This window comes from Glarea lozoyensis (genome assembly GCF_000409485.1).
Source record: "Glarea lozoyensis ATCC 20868 chromosome Unknown GLAREA4, whole genome shotgun sequence".
NCBI classification, from domain to species: domain Eukaryota; kingdom Fungi; phylum Ascomycota; class Leotiomycetes; order Helotiales; family Helotiaceae; genus Glarea; species Glarea lozoyensis.
This window is the reverse complement of record NW_007360999.1, coordinates 712,368-726,692: the sequence shown is the minus strand read 5'-3', so window position 1 is coordinate 726,692 and position 14,325 is coordinate 712,368. Positions and strand designations below refer to the sequence as shown.

Here is a 14,325-nt window from a genome sequence, read left to right as displayed (position 1 = left end):
TTTCGTGGCAGATGAGACATTATGGCAGTGGATTGAAGAGGTGATAGCATAAATACTCTGTGCTGTTGGATACTGGCTACTACTTTCGTACTTACAGACTACTATGGTAACTGTGTCGTTCCGGGCGAGCAGACTGAAAATTTTGGTGTTGGTTCGACACTCTGCAAGTAAAAACCAAACATTTGCGATTCTTTGGTTCAAAGCCTTCGATTGGACTTGAATGCGGAGCTTCATGATATAATGTACTATGGAATTTGTGATTAAAGGAGGATGTGGCGTAACGTTAGTTCTTGGAATAAATCATTTCTATGGCCAGTGTGGATTATATATCAAAAGTTGACAAAAGTATTACTGTTTTTGTAAGAAAATACTTAGCATTCAGAAATTTAAATAGCAAAACAGCAAAAGGGAATATGCTTGATCGCCGACCTGAAGACCATAGTAGTGGCCGCGGGCAAGATTTCAATAGCTTGTGATGTGAGATAGAGCTGATGCTAATCACCATTCAATCTGCTCAAACCTCTCCTCCACTTCGAAGACTGAGAAATCTAGGGTTACAACAAACGAGATCTCGTAAACTATTATATGGACAGATAGTCAACCCTTTTGCGTTCTAAAATTTTATTTAAGTGAATTGCAACGCATTAAACCCCTTTACCACCATCCTTTGATCCAATGGACCCAACATCAAGGACGGCCCACCAGAAACCCTAGAATTAAACTCCCTTCCGTCTTCTAACCCGACAAATCAAACCTCTATCAGGAAACAACCCACCTTGTTTACTCAAATCCGGCAACGGACTCCCATTCTTCGCCAAAGCATCCTCATCAACCTCAATCTCCAACCTCAATAACAACGCCGCCAACCCTCCCATAATCTCGTTCGTCGCAAAATGTCGTCCGGGACAAAGCGTCGTTCCACCACCAAACGGCCGTAACGCAAGCATACGAGCTTGCATTTCTTTACTCTTCGCTCCTACCACCTCATGCTGCTTCGGCTTCAGCGGCTTCGCAACCGGATGCGAAGCTTTGATATCACTTGAGTAGTTCGATTCCGCCTCTGCGTTCTCTTCAACACGCACCTTTTCAGTCTCGCTATCGCCGTCGAGGAATCTTTCGGCCCAGAATTTTGAAGGATGGGATTCTGGTTTTCCGGGTATACACCAGGTGGCTTCGTCCATTTGGAGGGTGCGGGAGTGGACCATGGCCATGTTGCCTTTTTTGAGGTGGTAGGGGCCGAGTTGGGTGTCTTGACGGACGACGCGGGGAGAAGGTGAGGCGGTGGCCCAGCGGAGAGATTCTAGGTAGACGGATCTAAAAAGAGGGGATGTGGTTATGCCTTTGAGGTCGAATGTGCTGGATGATGTTGAGGCTGCGCGGATTTCGGTTATTAATGAAGCGAGGAGGGGTGGTGAGAGGACTGCTCTGGTTATGGTTTGCATGGCTATCGGGATGGCGTTTGCATTCAACTGACCAATTTGATCAGTATAACACTTTGAGATGAGTTGAGAGTAAACTTACGCCCCAAATAAAAACAACCTGATTACCAGCACGAAATTTGGTACTGAGACCCGATTTTCTCAGATACTCGTCTCGAAGTCTTACGAACCTCAACCCCCAGTACTTATCCCAATCCGGATCGCCACCAATCTCACCTCTCTCTTCAGCGGCCAAAGCTTCTGCCTCCCATTTCTCACACATCTCCTGTCCTTCATCAAGGAGTGCGTAAGGTTTCGGCATCACAGCCCTCGGCATCTGAGTGAACATTTTCTGAAACTCTTTATCGAAAGCCCATAGCCACTTCTCGATACCTGGCCAGATCTCATATATATTTGTACCGAACAGCGCAGTGATGGAAGCATGACACCATGTCGACTTTACAAATTCACAGAGATCCATCGTCTCCCATGCATAATTTTCATCATCCTTCTTTGGAAATCTCTTGTCGATGTCGGCACATATGACATTGATGAAGTAATCAGTTAGTCGATCAAGAGATTTCCCAGTGAGATGCTGTGGAGTCAAGGCATGCAAGTCATGAAGTATCCGTGACCCAGAGTCTTCCGCTGCAGGCGCTGGAGAAACTACTTGGGCGCCTTCAGTAAGCTTCTTCATATCTTGCTTGTTAGCGCCTAGGATTTGAGAAGTCTGAAGAATGAAAGGGTCAAAAATGAAGGTCTGGGAACGCCGGTAGATCTGACTAGCGAGCTTCGTATCGAAGATCAGATATAGATGCTGTCCAGCAATCTGGATAGTGGCGGCTTCGCTTGTTGGGTGTACAGATCTGGGACAGAGTGAGTTACGTTCTAATCACTTGAAATACGTTTGTTTTGTTATTACTCACCTCACCCACTCGGCAAATCCATTGATATCATTCATGAAATCTAACCCGTGACCCAACCATGGAATCTTGAATGGCACCAACGGCGGTTCTCCCTCTGAAATTCTCCATCGATAATCTGTCCACCACCAAATAGCAAGAATAGGAATCGATGATACTATTATCCAAAACATAGCCGGTGATCTGATAATTGACGTTGGTGGCACCAGGGATCCTGTAGTGGTTCCGTTTGTATCCATAGTGTATATGTGGAAAAGGGTGCCTGCTTGAGATGTTTTTACGGTAAACACTCCCAGATTCGAGCTCTGCTATGTACGAGGTTTTGGAATAGCACAATCGCGCAAATCGATTGAGGACTATGGCTGTGTCCTGAACAGGTATTATCAAAGCCTCGTTACGTACGTACGCAATTCAATCGTGTTGGTCGTAACTAGTCGTGGTGGGCGTCAGGCTCGCAAGAGAAACTATCCACGATTGGAAACAACCTCAAAGATGATCACAGTAAGATCATGAGCGGAGCCGCTCTAAACGCTTTGTGAAAAAGAATGGAGTTGTTGATGGGCGGATCCTTTGGGGCTTCTAGTGTTTGAGGTTTTCCACGTGACTCCCATCTGTACAGAAATGTGGGGACGGAAGGGGCAGACATCCGAGAAAAGGGGTTGGCGTGCAACCGAGACACCACTATTTTAGCCGCTCCTCAGCCCAATAAAGGCAGTTAATATCACGTAAGCTTAGGCTTGAAGTTCGCCTATGTAGCAATATGAAGCTGGTATTCGATTTTGAGGTTGAGACTTGCACTTAAACCGAGACTCGAAAATCAACCTATCTGTTAATCCAATCTTGAGATAGATTCCAGCGACGAAAAAAAACACATCTCAACCTTTCCACTGAACACGGCCACTTCTGAACAAGTTGACCATTCCAATAGGCAATAGTCCAGCATCGACAATTTTTAACCCACCAAACCGATCGACCATTTCCGGACCGTAAAGCTGCGCCACCCACCTCATATATCCATCCGACATCGATGCATTAGCGGCGTACTTGTTCAATAACATCATTTCCTCTGGAGTGGCGTCAAGAAATTCTGGGCTTGGCTGCTTGAGAAGGTCTTTGAATACGGAAAGTAAATTTCCGTCGGCTGAAGGAGATCGAAACTCTTCACGATAACGCGAGAACTCCTCGAAGCTGAAAAAGGTGTCTCCGTCATGCGGAACAAAGTTGGGGTCGCCAATTGAGTGGCGTTGGACTTCGCTGTTGTCAAAAGCCTTCTTCGCTGCATTGTATGCCATCCTCTCGCCGTCAATGAAATCGTCGATGACTGTGGCTGGTTGTTCGAAGACTGCATCGCGTACTTGCAGAGTGCCAATGAATGGATTTTGCAGTTCAAGGCCACCTAGACCGGTGGGAAAGTATAGATAACCATCAGGGATATCTTTGATTCCGAATCTCTCTTCGAGGGTTGACTTGAGAAATTCAACCACATTGCTGTCGGAGAATATGCGAGTCTGGATACGAGTCATAGTTGAAAGCATCATATCAACATGACCTCGTCCGAAGCAGTTAGCAGGTCGGCCAAAATTTGTCTTGAAGAACGTTCCGGCATAAGTGTTCCATGCTTGAATCCACGAAAAGACACTTCCCTTTTTATTGTCAAGCTGACTTTTAAGATCCTCAATATGCTTGTCGACCATATCTTGATCAATAACAAATCGACCAGTAACGGGGTCGAGCAGAAGAAAGCCCCATCTGATTTCGCCTGCTGGAAGAGCAGCGTCAGGGCTAGGCGCGACACCTGTATCTTCACCCAGAACACGGACTGTTCCGGTTTTTGTCTCGTTTAACGAGACCCCCATCACAGCACGAAAAGCTTCCACGGCCTTCCATGCTCTGACCACTTTCTCTTGTGACGGAGACCACATCCAGAAATCATCATGCATTCGAAAGAGTTGCAATCCATCTGCGTTTTGGTTGACTGAGTAATCGAGACAGAACAAGACAGTCTCGCTGAACATAGACGACAAAGCGTGAGCTCCTGGGCAGCCTCTCTTCCGTATTTTCGATGATACACCAGGTCCATCTGACACGAACTTGAGCGGTGCCTCAAGAAATTTTCGAAAGAATATGAGCCATTTTTCAGAGACCCCGAAGAAGTTCAAAACAGCATATATGGTCGAGTGCGGCAACCATGGCAAGAAAGACTCGAATTCAGAACGAGTCACCGTGATCTCGCCATGCAATTTAGTGTTCACGATGATTTCCGACGCTACTAGATGGAGCAAAAATTGCTTGGTGGCCATAGGAGATTGAGATGTTGCGTCCTCATCCTCGGTGTCGTCATCGTCGGATTCGTCAGAGCAATCCTCATCTACCTCAGCAGACATGTACCTATTGAAATTGGCGGACGGGGCGGATTTCCTAGCGGCTTTTGACGCCAATTGCCTTCGAGGTGCTCGAGCGGTCTGCATAGTTCGGCCTCCGACATGCACAACTTCTTCTTCTCCTTGAGCATTGGCAGTACCAGATCCATAAAGATCACTTGGAAGCTGTGACATGAAGAACCTGGATTTGTACAACTTTTGTCGCTTGGCTTGAACGCTAGGCTTTTTGGATTGTTTTCCTAAAAAATATTCTCGTCGCTTGAGATCCGTAGAGGAAACGGGCTGCCGGAGGGATGTCCATACATCTTCGTGCTTCGAAAATGAAATAAAAGCGTTTTTGAAGAAGACGGACCATTTGACTCCGATGTATTGTAGGAAAATTGCTTGTAGTAGATCTTCGTCAATATACATATGAAAGGCACCCGTAACGTGTCGACGTTGTTCGATTGGCACATCAGTCTCCCAAGACCAGGTATGGAGTGATGACATCCGCATATTGAGGACATCGGCCACTTCAGTAAGAATTACTGTACTAGAAAGAAAATCCCTCAACACAGTATTCTTCTCTTCGGACAGTAAGCCGGCAGAAAGCAAACCATTGATAGCCCACTTCAGATTGACATTGTTGATTTGGCCTGGGACTGACATCGAGATCTCAAAGGCTTCCACGTCCTTGCGAAGCTTTTCAAGGGCCTTAATAGCTTGGTCGTTGGTTCCATTCTTGCCGAAAAGATTTCCAAGATATGAGGAAATCTTCGTTTCATCAGTCTTGAAATCCGCAAACACCAGCTCTTCCCATTCGGCACGTGAAGACTAGATACGGGTCAGCTGTCAAGATTTTGATAATTTAAACATTTTCCCGATAGTTCAATCGACGTGTTTCTGTTAACATCGTGAAACACCTTTTCCGAATAATGCTGGCAAAAGAAGGCACTTACATCCCGTGGTTGCGTTTGAGTCTCACTTGTCTTTACTGGAGACTCAATAGTCTCTGAAGAGGACAGCCATTCAGTTACAAGCTTACCATAGAGCGCAGCATATTGATACTTGAGAGATTGTACGTCAAGCCGTTTCTTCAGAGTAATCTCCCAGTCGTCCATAATTCTCGCGGAAATTGACGGATCGTACCGTGCCTGTTCGGAGAATCGGTCGAAGTTTTTGAGGAGGATCTCAAGGCTTGGATCGTCGGTACTTCCGCGGATGATACTACCAGGTCCTCCACGGCGATCACCCCTCTTGCGTTTAGCGGTCTTGACTGCAAAGCATTGCTTCAAACCATCACTGAGGATTGCAAGTCTCAACTTTTGGTCAGGTTGGGCTTGTGAAGCGGCGACAACGGAGGCTTTCTGGTCTTCGAAGATAGTGCGCCGTCGAGACAGCTCTGATAGCTTCGTAGTGGTAATCTCTTGGAGAGTCTCGGAGAAGACAGATGAAGACATGGTAGATGATTTTGTCACGTGGGTGATTGAAAGTTGGTAATGGCAACGAAAGACGATGTTAGGAATTGGAAGCTGGATGGGAGCCTGCTTTTATATAGTTGAGATATTCTCGCTTAGAGTCCTCAAGGATAGTCGTACTGCATCGTATATCCAAGGATAGATGAGTCAATCTCGTAAGGTGATCGGCATATTGGCGGCAAGCAGTTGGCGACAGTGCCAATCCTTCCAGGCAGGTGTTGGGTAGCAGGTCTCTGGTGTCAAACTGGCATGAGGAAGCTGATTGGCCAACTCAGGATTTTCGACACATCTACAAGGTTGGACTCTGATTGTCCATCATTAGAGTGGTCTGAAAATTGTAGACTCTTGATCAATTAATGGTATGTCGATGTGTCTGATGAGTAGTGGCTCTTGATGGAGAACAGAGGCAGGAGGTTGAGGTTTCACAGCTTGGCAGCGCCCCTCCTCTTTCGCTTAATTTAAGCACGTGATTATGCCAGTTAACTGATTTCATACTTATCGTTGCTGGTTGTCTGAGAAACTAGCCTTTGGAATTACAAGATTGCTATTTCTGTATATAATTCGAAGTTTAAGTGATGCTAAGTTAAACTTGTACAAGCTCCAGGAATGACGCTGCATCAACTCACTCCTCAACTCTGCGAAAACCTGACACGATGATTGAATATACAGAAATCTGTGTTTTTACACTACCTTGATATATTTTTATCCGAGGTATGTTAGCAATGTCTCAATACACAATGTCATCGTCGAAGACTTGCCTGGCGTTCTAGGCTTTTCTGTATGTGCAAGCGAGCTCTGTTGTCTTCCTCCTTCAATATCCAGTATGAACAGAGATTGCTATTGTTCGGCAACACAAATTCCATAAATGCGCATATAATTAAATCATTAGTGCTAGTACGTACGGTCTCCGAAACTGAAGGCGTTCTTTAAACTGCTCAGCATAACTTAATCACCTGTCTGCTAATTTTAACCGGGACTCTCGGTTTCTCTACACCCAAAAGTGTGTGGAGAAAACTTAATCTAGACAGATTTTACATGTCTTGTAGTTTGGATCAACTTATCCAAACACGATGCCAGAGGGAAAGTGTCCTATCTCATCTGTTCTGGTTCTCTCCTCAAGGTGCAAGATTAGCCAATTAGAAGAGAAAAGTCCCCACTTTTCATCCCCTTATCAGATCTTTCTCCTCCACCAGGATTCGTGCATGCTGACGACGCATTTTTCCGAAATCGCAAAGAACGAATTATAAGGTGAGTCAAAGTTTATAAACGTCGAAATTCGTCGTCTCTGCTTTAATGCTCGCCAAGTATATTTCTGCGTTGCAATAATCCCTGTTGGGGTCTTGTTCTCTATCCTGCTGTGCAATGTTGCTCAATCCGCTTCTCACAGCCACGCTCGTCCTGCCTCTCCTATCTTTAGCGAAACAGCATCCTCTCCCTTTATCGACCGACTATGCTTCCAGCTTTGAAGCTGCCCAGGAGAATGCACCACACATCTTCAACGCCTTGCATTCTTCCATGCGCCAATGGGGATCCTCGTTGAAACACAATGGTCTTTCGTTCTTTCCTGCGAGTATCCCTGCTGATACTTATCTGTATCACGGTACTCATGACAATAAACCGGAAACTGGAATGGAGTGGTTGGCATTCGAGATAGAACATGCAGAAGCTTTCGCCAGAGCATGGGGGCCGCCACCGAAACGTCCTGGCAAACCACCACCAGGTGATGGGCCCCGTCGAAATGAACTACGGGATGAGGAGAGAATAGCGAATCACTTCGGGCCCCCAGAAAATTCAGGTAAACCCGGATATTTACATATTTATCAAACTACTAGAAAACTCTCAAAGATACTCTACATTGATGGAATGTCAGCTGGAAAAACAAAACTTGGAACGCTCGATTCAACAGACATGGTACTCCGCAACAAAACGGGCAACGATCCTCCTTGGGGAGAATATGAAAGAGCTGAAGAGCTCTGCGAGCTAGGAACTAAATGGGATATCGAAGGTTTCATCAGACTCGAGGCCGGATTCGAACTTATCCTTTGCAACTTCACAAATGGCCTGGAGTTTAAATCGGCAAGGCGGCGACCGAAGCAAGATCCTAATCAGTTCGAGTATATGCGAGCTGTTGCTGCTAGATACCAGGGAATCACTGCTGGGAGAGTCGAAGTTGATTATTCTTCGATGGTCTCAGCCTTTTTCTATCCTATTAACCTAACTAACCCAAACCCGAAGCGCGCTGAACTGCCGAGACTGGTGTCATCGGAAGTTGGTGGCGTTCGTCACATTCAAGAGGACCTGGAAATCGTTCTCGAAAGCTCTCAGAGATTTTCAAATGAGAGGATTGATTGGCAAGGTGTAGTCGATATGATCGTTACGCGATATTCAGATCGTCTCCAATACATGGTCTTGGAAACTACGACGCAAGAGGAGATACAAGCCACTGTTTCCACCCTTTTAAGTCTGTATGTCGACTTTGACGACCCCAAAATCCCACTTGCAAATACCATTTGCACATATCACTATCTCAACTCCACTCAACCAACCACATCAGCCGATCACCTCATCCACTCAGCCATCGCTACCGTGTCTGAAAAGATCTGTAGCACACTATTTGAAGTCCGCAGACTTATCGAGGAAGAAAGCCCCGCGGTTGAGACCGCGAAGCTTGAAATGAAAGATCTGATCGCTTATCTTGACTGGTCGACCTGGCTTGAATGCGGAAAGTGCGCATATGATGAAGTTTGCTATGTAGCCGTCTGGCCGTGGGGTACGATCGAAGACCATTTTCATCCTAGTTGCAAGAACAGTAGTTTGGATTTTGGGAGAGATCGGCAGTCTTATTGGGGTTCTTATTAGAGTTCTGTATCGGATATCTTTCCAGGCAACGGCTGCTTTTAGAGCTATATTGGCGGACCTTTTCGTGCTTTCACTTTTCGATACCAAGATTATATATTTTGCATGCTTATAACACGACGCTCTAACTCATCTCAAGTGACACAAAGAGCTGCAATCGCAATAAGGGTATCAGAACTAAAGCTTACTCCCCTTCCAAATCGGCTTTCTCTTCTCAGCAAACGCTCTCATTCCCTCCACAGCATTCTCTCCCCGAAACAAATCCGCGCCATATTTTCTCAATACCGCCTCCAAAGCTTCCTCCACAGTTCCCGCTTCCCACGCAGCCCTAACACCCGCACGACTCGCAATAACACTATCAGGACTCATACTCGCAATCAACATAGCCATTTTCACAGCTTCATCAATCAAATCATCCTGTTTCGTGACTTTGAACACAAGGCCCCATTCTTTAGCCTCTTGCGCCTGTAGTACGTACCCAGTCAATGCGACTAACATAGCCCTCTGCAAGCCAAACAATTTCGACAGTCGTGGTAAACCTCCTTGCAGACCAGCTGTTCCTCTTTTCACATCCGGGAGACTGAACGTCGCGTTCTCAGAAGCGATGACAAGGTCTGAATTCAGGGCGATTTCCATACCCCCTCCATGAGCATGACCGTTAACGGCACTGATTATGGGTTTCTTACCCTTACGATTCGTAAGAGCTGCAAATCCATCATCAGGATAATGTCTATCGAGAATGTCCTTTTCGAAGAGTGCTGTTTGTGCTTCTGTGACTCGTTAGTGATTTGTTAATGTGATCGAGTACAGGCCCTATACCTTTGAGATCCATACCGGCACAGAATGCTTTCCTTCCTGCTCCGGTGACTATTCCTACTCGTCTCGATTAAATGTTAGTACTTGGAAGGCCACTTATCCCCGAGCTTTTCTCGATCTGATGAAGGCTTCCTTGAATGTAAAAAACGTCTTACAAATCAGGTTCATCATCGAACCATTTAAACAACTCGCTCAATTGCCAAGAAACTTTGACAGGTAATGAATTCATTTGCTTCGCGAGATTAAATGTGACAAGAAGTACGTGAGGTGCTGGATATGTGATCAAAACATGCTGGACGGGTGGGGGAGGTTTGCTGAATGATTGATCGCTCATCTTGACTCGCTGTAAATATGAATAGAGCACAACTAAATTGAGAGCGAAAGTAGAGGTTGGTTTTAACGCATGTGTCACAATCTTCTCTTTGAGGCCGCCTCGTATTGCGGTCTCCAAACGGAGCACGGGTAATCCGTAAGCAGGTTGTGTGATCTAATCGATAGCGAATATTGTTACGATATAGCAAAGATATCTGGCGTCTGAATTCCTCGAACCTACTGCTGGGTGTAAATTCGATGATGACTTTTGCAGCATGTTGTCTTCAGGTTGGGAACAGGAGTTGACTTGCCTCAGGGGGTACAGCACTGTCACGTGATTTGCCTCCCTGTTGGTCTGAGCGGCATGTGGGCCTCGGTACAGGGCTTCGCGGGGATAGTAACCGAAGGTCAAGGACATGTCAGTCCGTCTGTCATGAACAACAATGTTTCTTGTACTCAAATACGTTTCTCTTGAGTTAACATCTTAGTTGTATTGAAGGAAAGTGCAAATAGAGCTGAAAGTCAAGATGGCATCCAACTTAGAGACCCCACCTCCTGATCATCCGACTTTCCTCCTCTCATATCCTTCACCAGGAGTACTGGTTGTAACTATCAACAGGCCGAAGCAGATGAACTCACTTCCGAGTGCTGCACATGTAAGTGGATAATAACCTAACTTTTCGTGTTCCCCATTTAATTTTGTTTTCTATACCATATCCATCAAACAACCTTGGCATGCCTCACTCGAACCTCATAACCTCACTCGAACTTCATAAGTCACTTGCTAATACACCTCTCAGTGGGAAGCACAATCTCTTTTCACATGGTACGACCATGAACCTTCACTTCTCGTAGCCATCATTACAGGATCCGGTCTCAAAACGTTTTGCTCAGGTCAAGATCTCATCGAGCAAAACCAATTCAAGATTAACCCCCCGCCAATGCAAATGCGGAGGCATCCTCCAGCTGGATTCTGTGGTATTAGTAGGAGAACTGGGAAGAAACCTATCATTGCTGCTGTAAATGGTTTTGCACTAGGTGGCGGGATGGAGATTGTTCTAAATTGGTGAGTGAGCCTCTCATGGTTCCTTCATCCGCAGTAATTTGGCTTCTCGAGGCTGATCACATGATGAGTCCTGACTTAGAATTTACAAAAGCTAATGCTATGATTAGTGATATGACAGTCGCTTCCCCGACATCCTCCTTCTCTCTCCCAGAAGTGAATGTAGGTCTATACGCCGCAGCCGGCGGTCTCCCCCGTCTAGTACACACCCTCGGCATGCCACTCGCCTCCGAAATAGCCCTCACAGGCCGACGCCTAACCGCAACCGAAGCTCTCTCCTTCCATCTCATCAACCGGGTCTCATCGTCCCCCGAATCTCTTCTTGATGAAACCATCGACCTAGCCAAGAAAATCGCCGCGCAGAGTCCGGATGCGGTGATAGTTACCAGGGCTGGGTTGAGAGAGGCGTGGGAGACAGCTAGTGTGGAGAATGCGACGAAGAGGGTGAGTGAGAGGTATGATAAAGGGATTTTTGAAGGGGAGAATGTCGAGATTGGGTTGAAGGCTTTTAAGGATAAGTCGAAGCCGGTTTGGAAGGCTAGTAAATTGTGAAGTATGTAAAAAAGTATATGGGTTCAAGTAGACTGCATAAATTTATCTGAACACATAAACTGTTCCGTATTTCTTGATGTAATATTACAAGAGAGTACTTGATGAAGACTTCGATTATGTCGTTTGATTCCGACCCCACGAAGCCGCTTCTATATTTTAGATACCTTTCACATATGGTCATTAGCACGCGAAAGTATTAAAGCAAAGTTAGATCTTACATAACGCACGATTTCTCCCCTTCGTGTTTCAAATCCATTTATAAATCCTCGTCACCCACCATCACATTGTGCTCTTCATGTCCCACAATTATTTTTTAGTTGTATATATCTTTAAAATTTGACCTCTTTCAACAACCAATCACAAGGCACTTTGGCGGAGTGGTTAACGCGATGGCCTGCTATTGTTACAAGCAAAGCATTCAGCCATTTCCTTCGGGAGCGAGTGTTCGAATCACTCAGGTGTCGCTTAATTCACTTTTTGCTTTCTTCACTGTCATGTCTCTTTTGCAATTTGGGACCATTTCAATACGACTTCATGGCTTTTACGACTTTGAATGCCTATTGAAGTGGATTACCGTGATACACTCCCTTGGGAACTCAATTCTGGGCTATAGTTTTAATCCATGGCGGTAGAGGCACAGCATTAGTGTTGTATCTAGTTTCCAGGTGTTAGGCACTCCATACATTTTATGACTGAGGGTACGTGCCATGTGAAATAATAAATTCAGCTAGAAACGCTATAGCCGCATTTATTTACAGGTAAAGTGAGGCTTACGATACGGGAAAGTCAAAGCAGTCGTAGGGCTAGTCAAAATACCTCACTTACCTAGGTACCTACCTACTCGACAAATAAAACCATCAGCTCGGATCGTCAACGCCTCGACAATCTCATTCTCATGCGGCTCTCCGCATACTTGCTTTTCTCATCTCCAAACTGGCCCGTTCTTCGATTTCGTTCACGCCTGGCGGCAACTTCCTCCTCTCGGCACGCGTACCGACCAATCCACCATCGACAAGTATATCTGAAACAGCCACAGGCGTGATGACATGGGAAGTACCATTTGTATTATCAGCCAAGAAATAACACACTGAGGGGTATGTCACTTATCACTTCATTCCAACAGAGTCTCATCCGCCTGTGCACACACCGCTGCAAGAGAAACAAGAGGGCAAATGAGGGCGGGAAGGGAAGTTGCTGTTCAGCAGGCAGCTCAAAACGCAAGTGATCGAACGTACAGATAAGCTTAGCAATAAGCTCACACTCGATAGTGATGCGGGAAGCTTGTGCCCGGGTGCATCAGGCAACTGGATGTGGCATGCCTCGATGTATTGCTTCGAAGCAGTGAGATCGGCTGCGACTGCAACAAAATGCCATGTTGATCGTTGATGATGGTGTCGCAATGCATCCGATATGAACCTTAGGTCACAACAGTAAGATGAAAGTCCCTCACATTTCCAGGAAGAGGTTCCTATTCGACGAGTTGTACTCGCCTTATCTGCCGTGGTGGTATTCGACAGGTTGGGACCCTTGGAAGCTCATCTTCTGGAAACCTTCTCGAAGCCTTCTCGGAGGCTTCCATGCGCCTTCTATGCGTCTTCCGTGCATTCTCCAGGAGCATCGTAAAGGGGCGGTGCGAGGTTTCCTTGCTTTGGTAGGTTGTTGTCCAATCATCGTGTGGGTGTTTATGCGCGCTGACTCCAGACATCGGAAAGATTGTTGGTGGCTGATTTTCGCCAATGGTAGCTTTGGAAGGACGTCACACGAGGCTACAGGAACACAAGAAGTAGTTCGATGATAAAGGAAAAGCGTCAACACAGGCATTAACGAATCTTGAAGATACGCAAACCTCGAGAGATAGAGTGATTTGATTCGTGGTAAAGATGCCTGCTTGAGCGGGCGCATAGCGCTATGTAGGTGAATCCTACGATACCACAGAGTAATCTGACGCTAGACCAGGTCAACAAAGATTGGCCTGTCAACTGAAAGCCTTTGGAGAAAGACGTGTGAGAGTAATGCACGGTCTTCTCGTGGGAAAGGTGTGGGAGTATGCGAGTCCTCTGGGTGGTCTTTCATAAAGTGTTTGCTTCGAAGGCCTTCATTAAAACTCTGATGTATACTTGTACACGTCCAAAGAGAATAGCACAAAGCAAAAAATTTCCAACGACATAGTCGGATTCCAGAAAGAACAGAGCGGCGTCCAGTTTCAAAGCATCCGGCCATGTCAGATAAAGCTCAGCAAGGGTCTACCTTAAGGTGAAAACAGCTAGTTTCCCAACTCGAAGACCAAAAGAACAGCAAGAACTTGTGAAGCTGACCAAGACTATTTCGCAAAGTAGGTCCGTCAGGAGAAGAAACACCAAGCTCGATCTACACAAAGTGCGAAGCCAAACGCCAGGTCTCGAGTACTCTGCAATCGACAGCTTCGAACGCACTTTCGAACCACACGAAGCAGTAGCCTTGGGGTACACCCACGTGAAACCGGAGGACATACAATGGTCACGAATTCAATGGATGAAAGAAACGCTTGTAGAGGTAGAGAAGAAGCTA

The 14,325-nt window shown here is 46.0% G+C and overlaps 5 protein-coding genes across 5 annotated transcripts; 2 read left to right on the top strand and 3 right to left on the bottom strand.

Annotated features, from left to right (window-relative positions):
* Nucleotides 1-716: 716 nt before the first annotated feature.
* GLAREA_09590 (Cytochrome P450) lies at nt 717-2,580 on the bottom strand (the record flags this gene model as incomplete). Its single annotated transcript, XM_008086186.1, has 3 exons — nt 717-1,469; nt 1,522-2,284; nt 2,345-2,580. 3 exons carry the CDS (start codon nt 2,578-2,580, stop codon nt 717-719), a joined length of 1,752 nt encoding a protein of 583 aa, XP_008084377.1.
* A 636-nt stretch (nt 2,581-3,216) lies between these two features.
* On the bottom strand, nt 3,217-6,161 carry GLAREA_09589 (uncharacterized protein; the record flags this gene model as incomplete). The annotated part of the gene is made up of 2 exons (XM_008086185.1): nt 3,217-5,535; nt 5,661-6,161. 2 exons carry the CDS (start codon nt 6,159-6,161, stop codon nt 3,217-3,219), a joined length of 2,820 nt encoding a protein of 939 aa, XP_008084376.1.
* Nucleotides 6,162-7,541: 1,380 nt separating this feature from the next.
* GLAREA_09588 (uncharacterized protein) lies at nt 7,542-9,038 on the top strand (the record flags this gene model as incomplete). The annotated part of the gene is made up of 1 exon (XM_008086184.1): nt 7,542-9,038. The coding sequence occupies one exon, from the start codon at nt 7,542-7,544 to the stop codon at nt 9,036-9,038; it is 1,497 nt and encodes a 498-aa protein (XP_008084375.1).
* A 174-nt stretch (nt 9,039-9,212) lies between these two features.
* Nucleotides 9,213-10,185, bottom strand: GLAREA_09587 (ClpP/crotonase; the record flags this gene model as incomplete). The annotated part of the gene is made up of 3 exons (XM_008086183.1): nt 9,213-9,805; nt 9,855-9,916; nt 10,007-10,185. 3 exons carry the CDS (start codon nt 10,183-10,185, stop codon nt 9,213-9,215), a joined length of 834 nt encoding a protein of 277 aa, XP_008084374.1.
* A 505-nt stretch (nt 10,186-10,690) lies between these two features.
* GLAREA_09586 (ClpP/crotonase) lies at nt 10,691-11,778 on the top strand (the record flags this gene model as incomplete). The annotated part of the gene is made up of 3 exons (XM_008086182.1): nt 10,691-10,819; nt 10,964-11,229; nt 11,337-11,778. 3 exons carry the CDS (start codon nt 10,691-10,693, stop codon nt 11,776-11,778), a joined length of 837 nt encoding a protein of 278 aa, XP_008084373.1.
* Nucleotides 11,779-14,325: the final 2,547 nt, after the last annotated feature.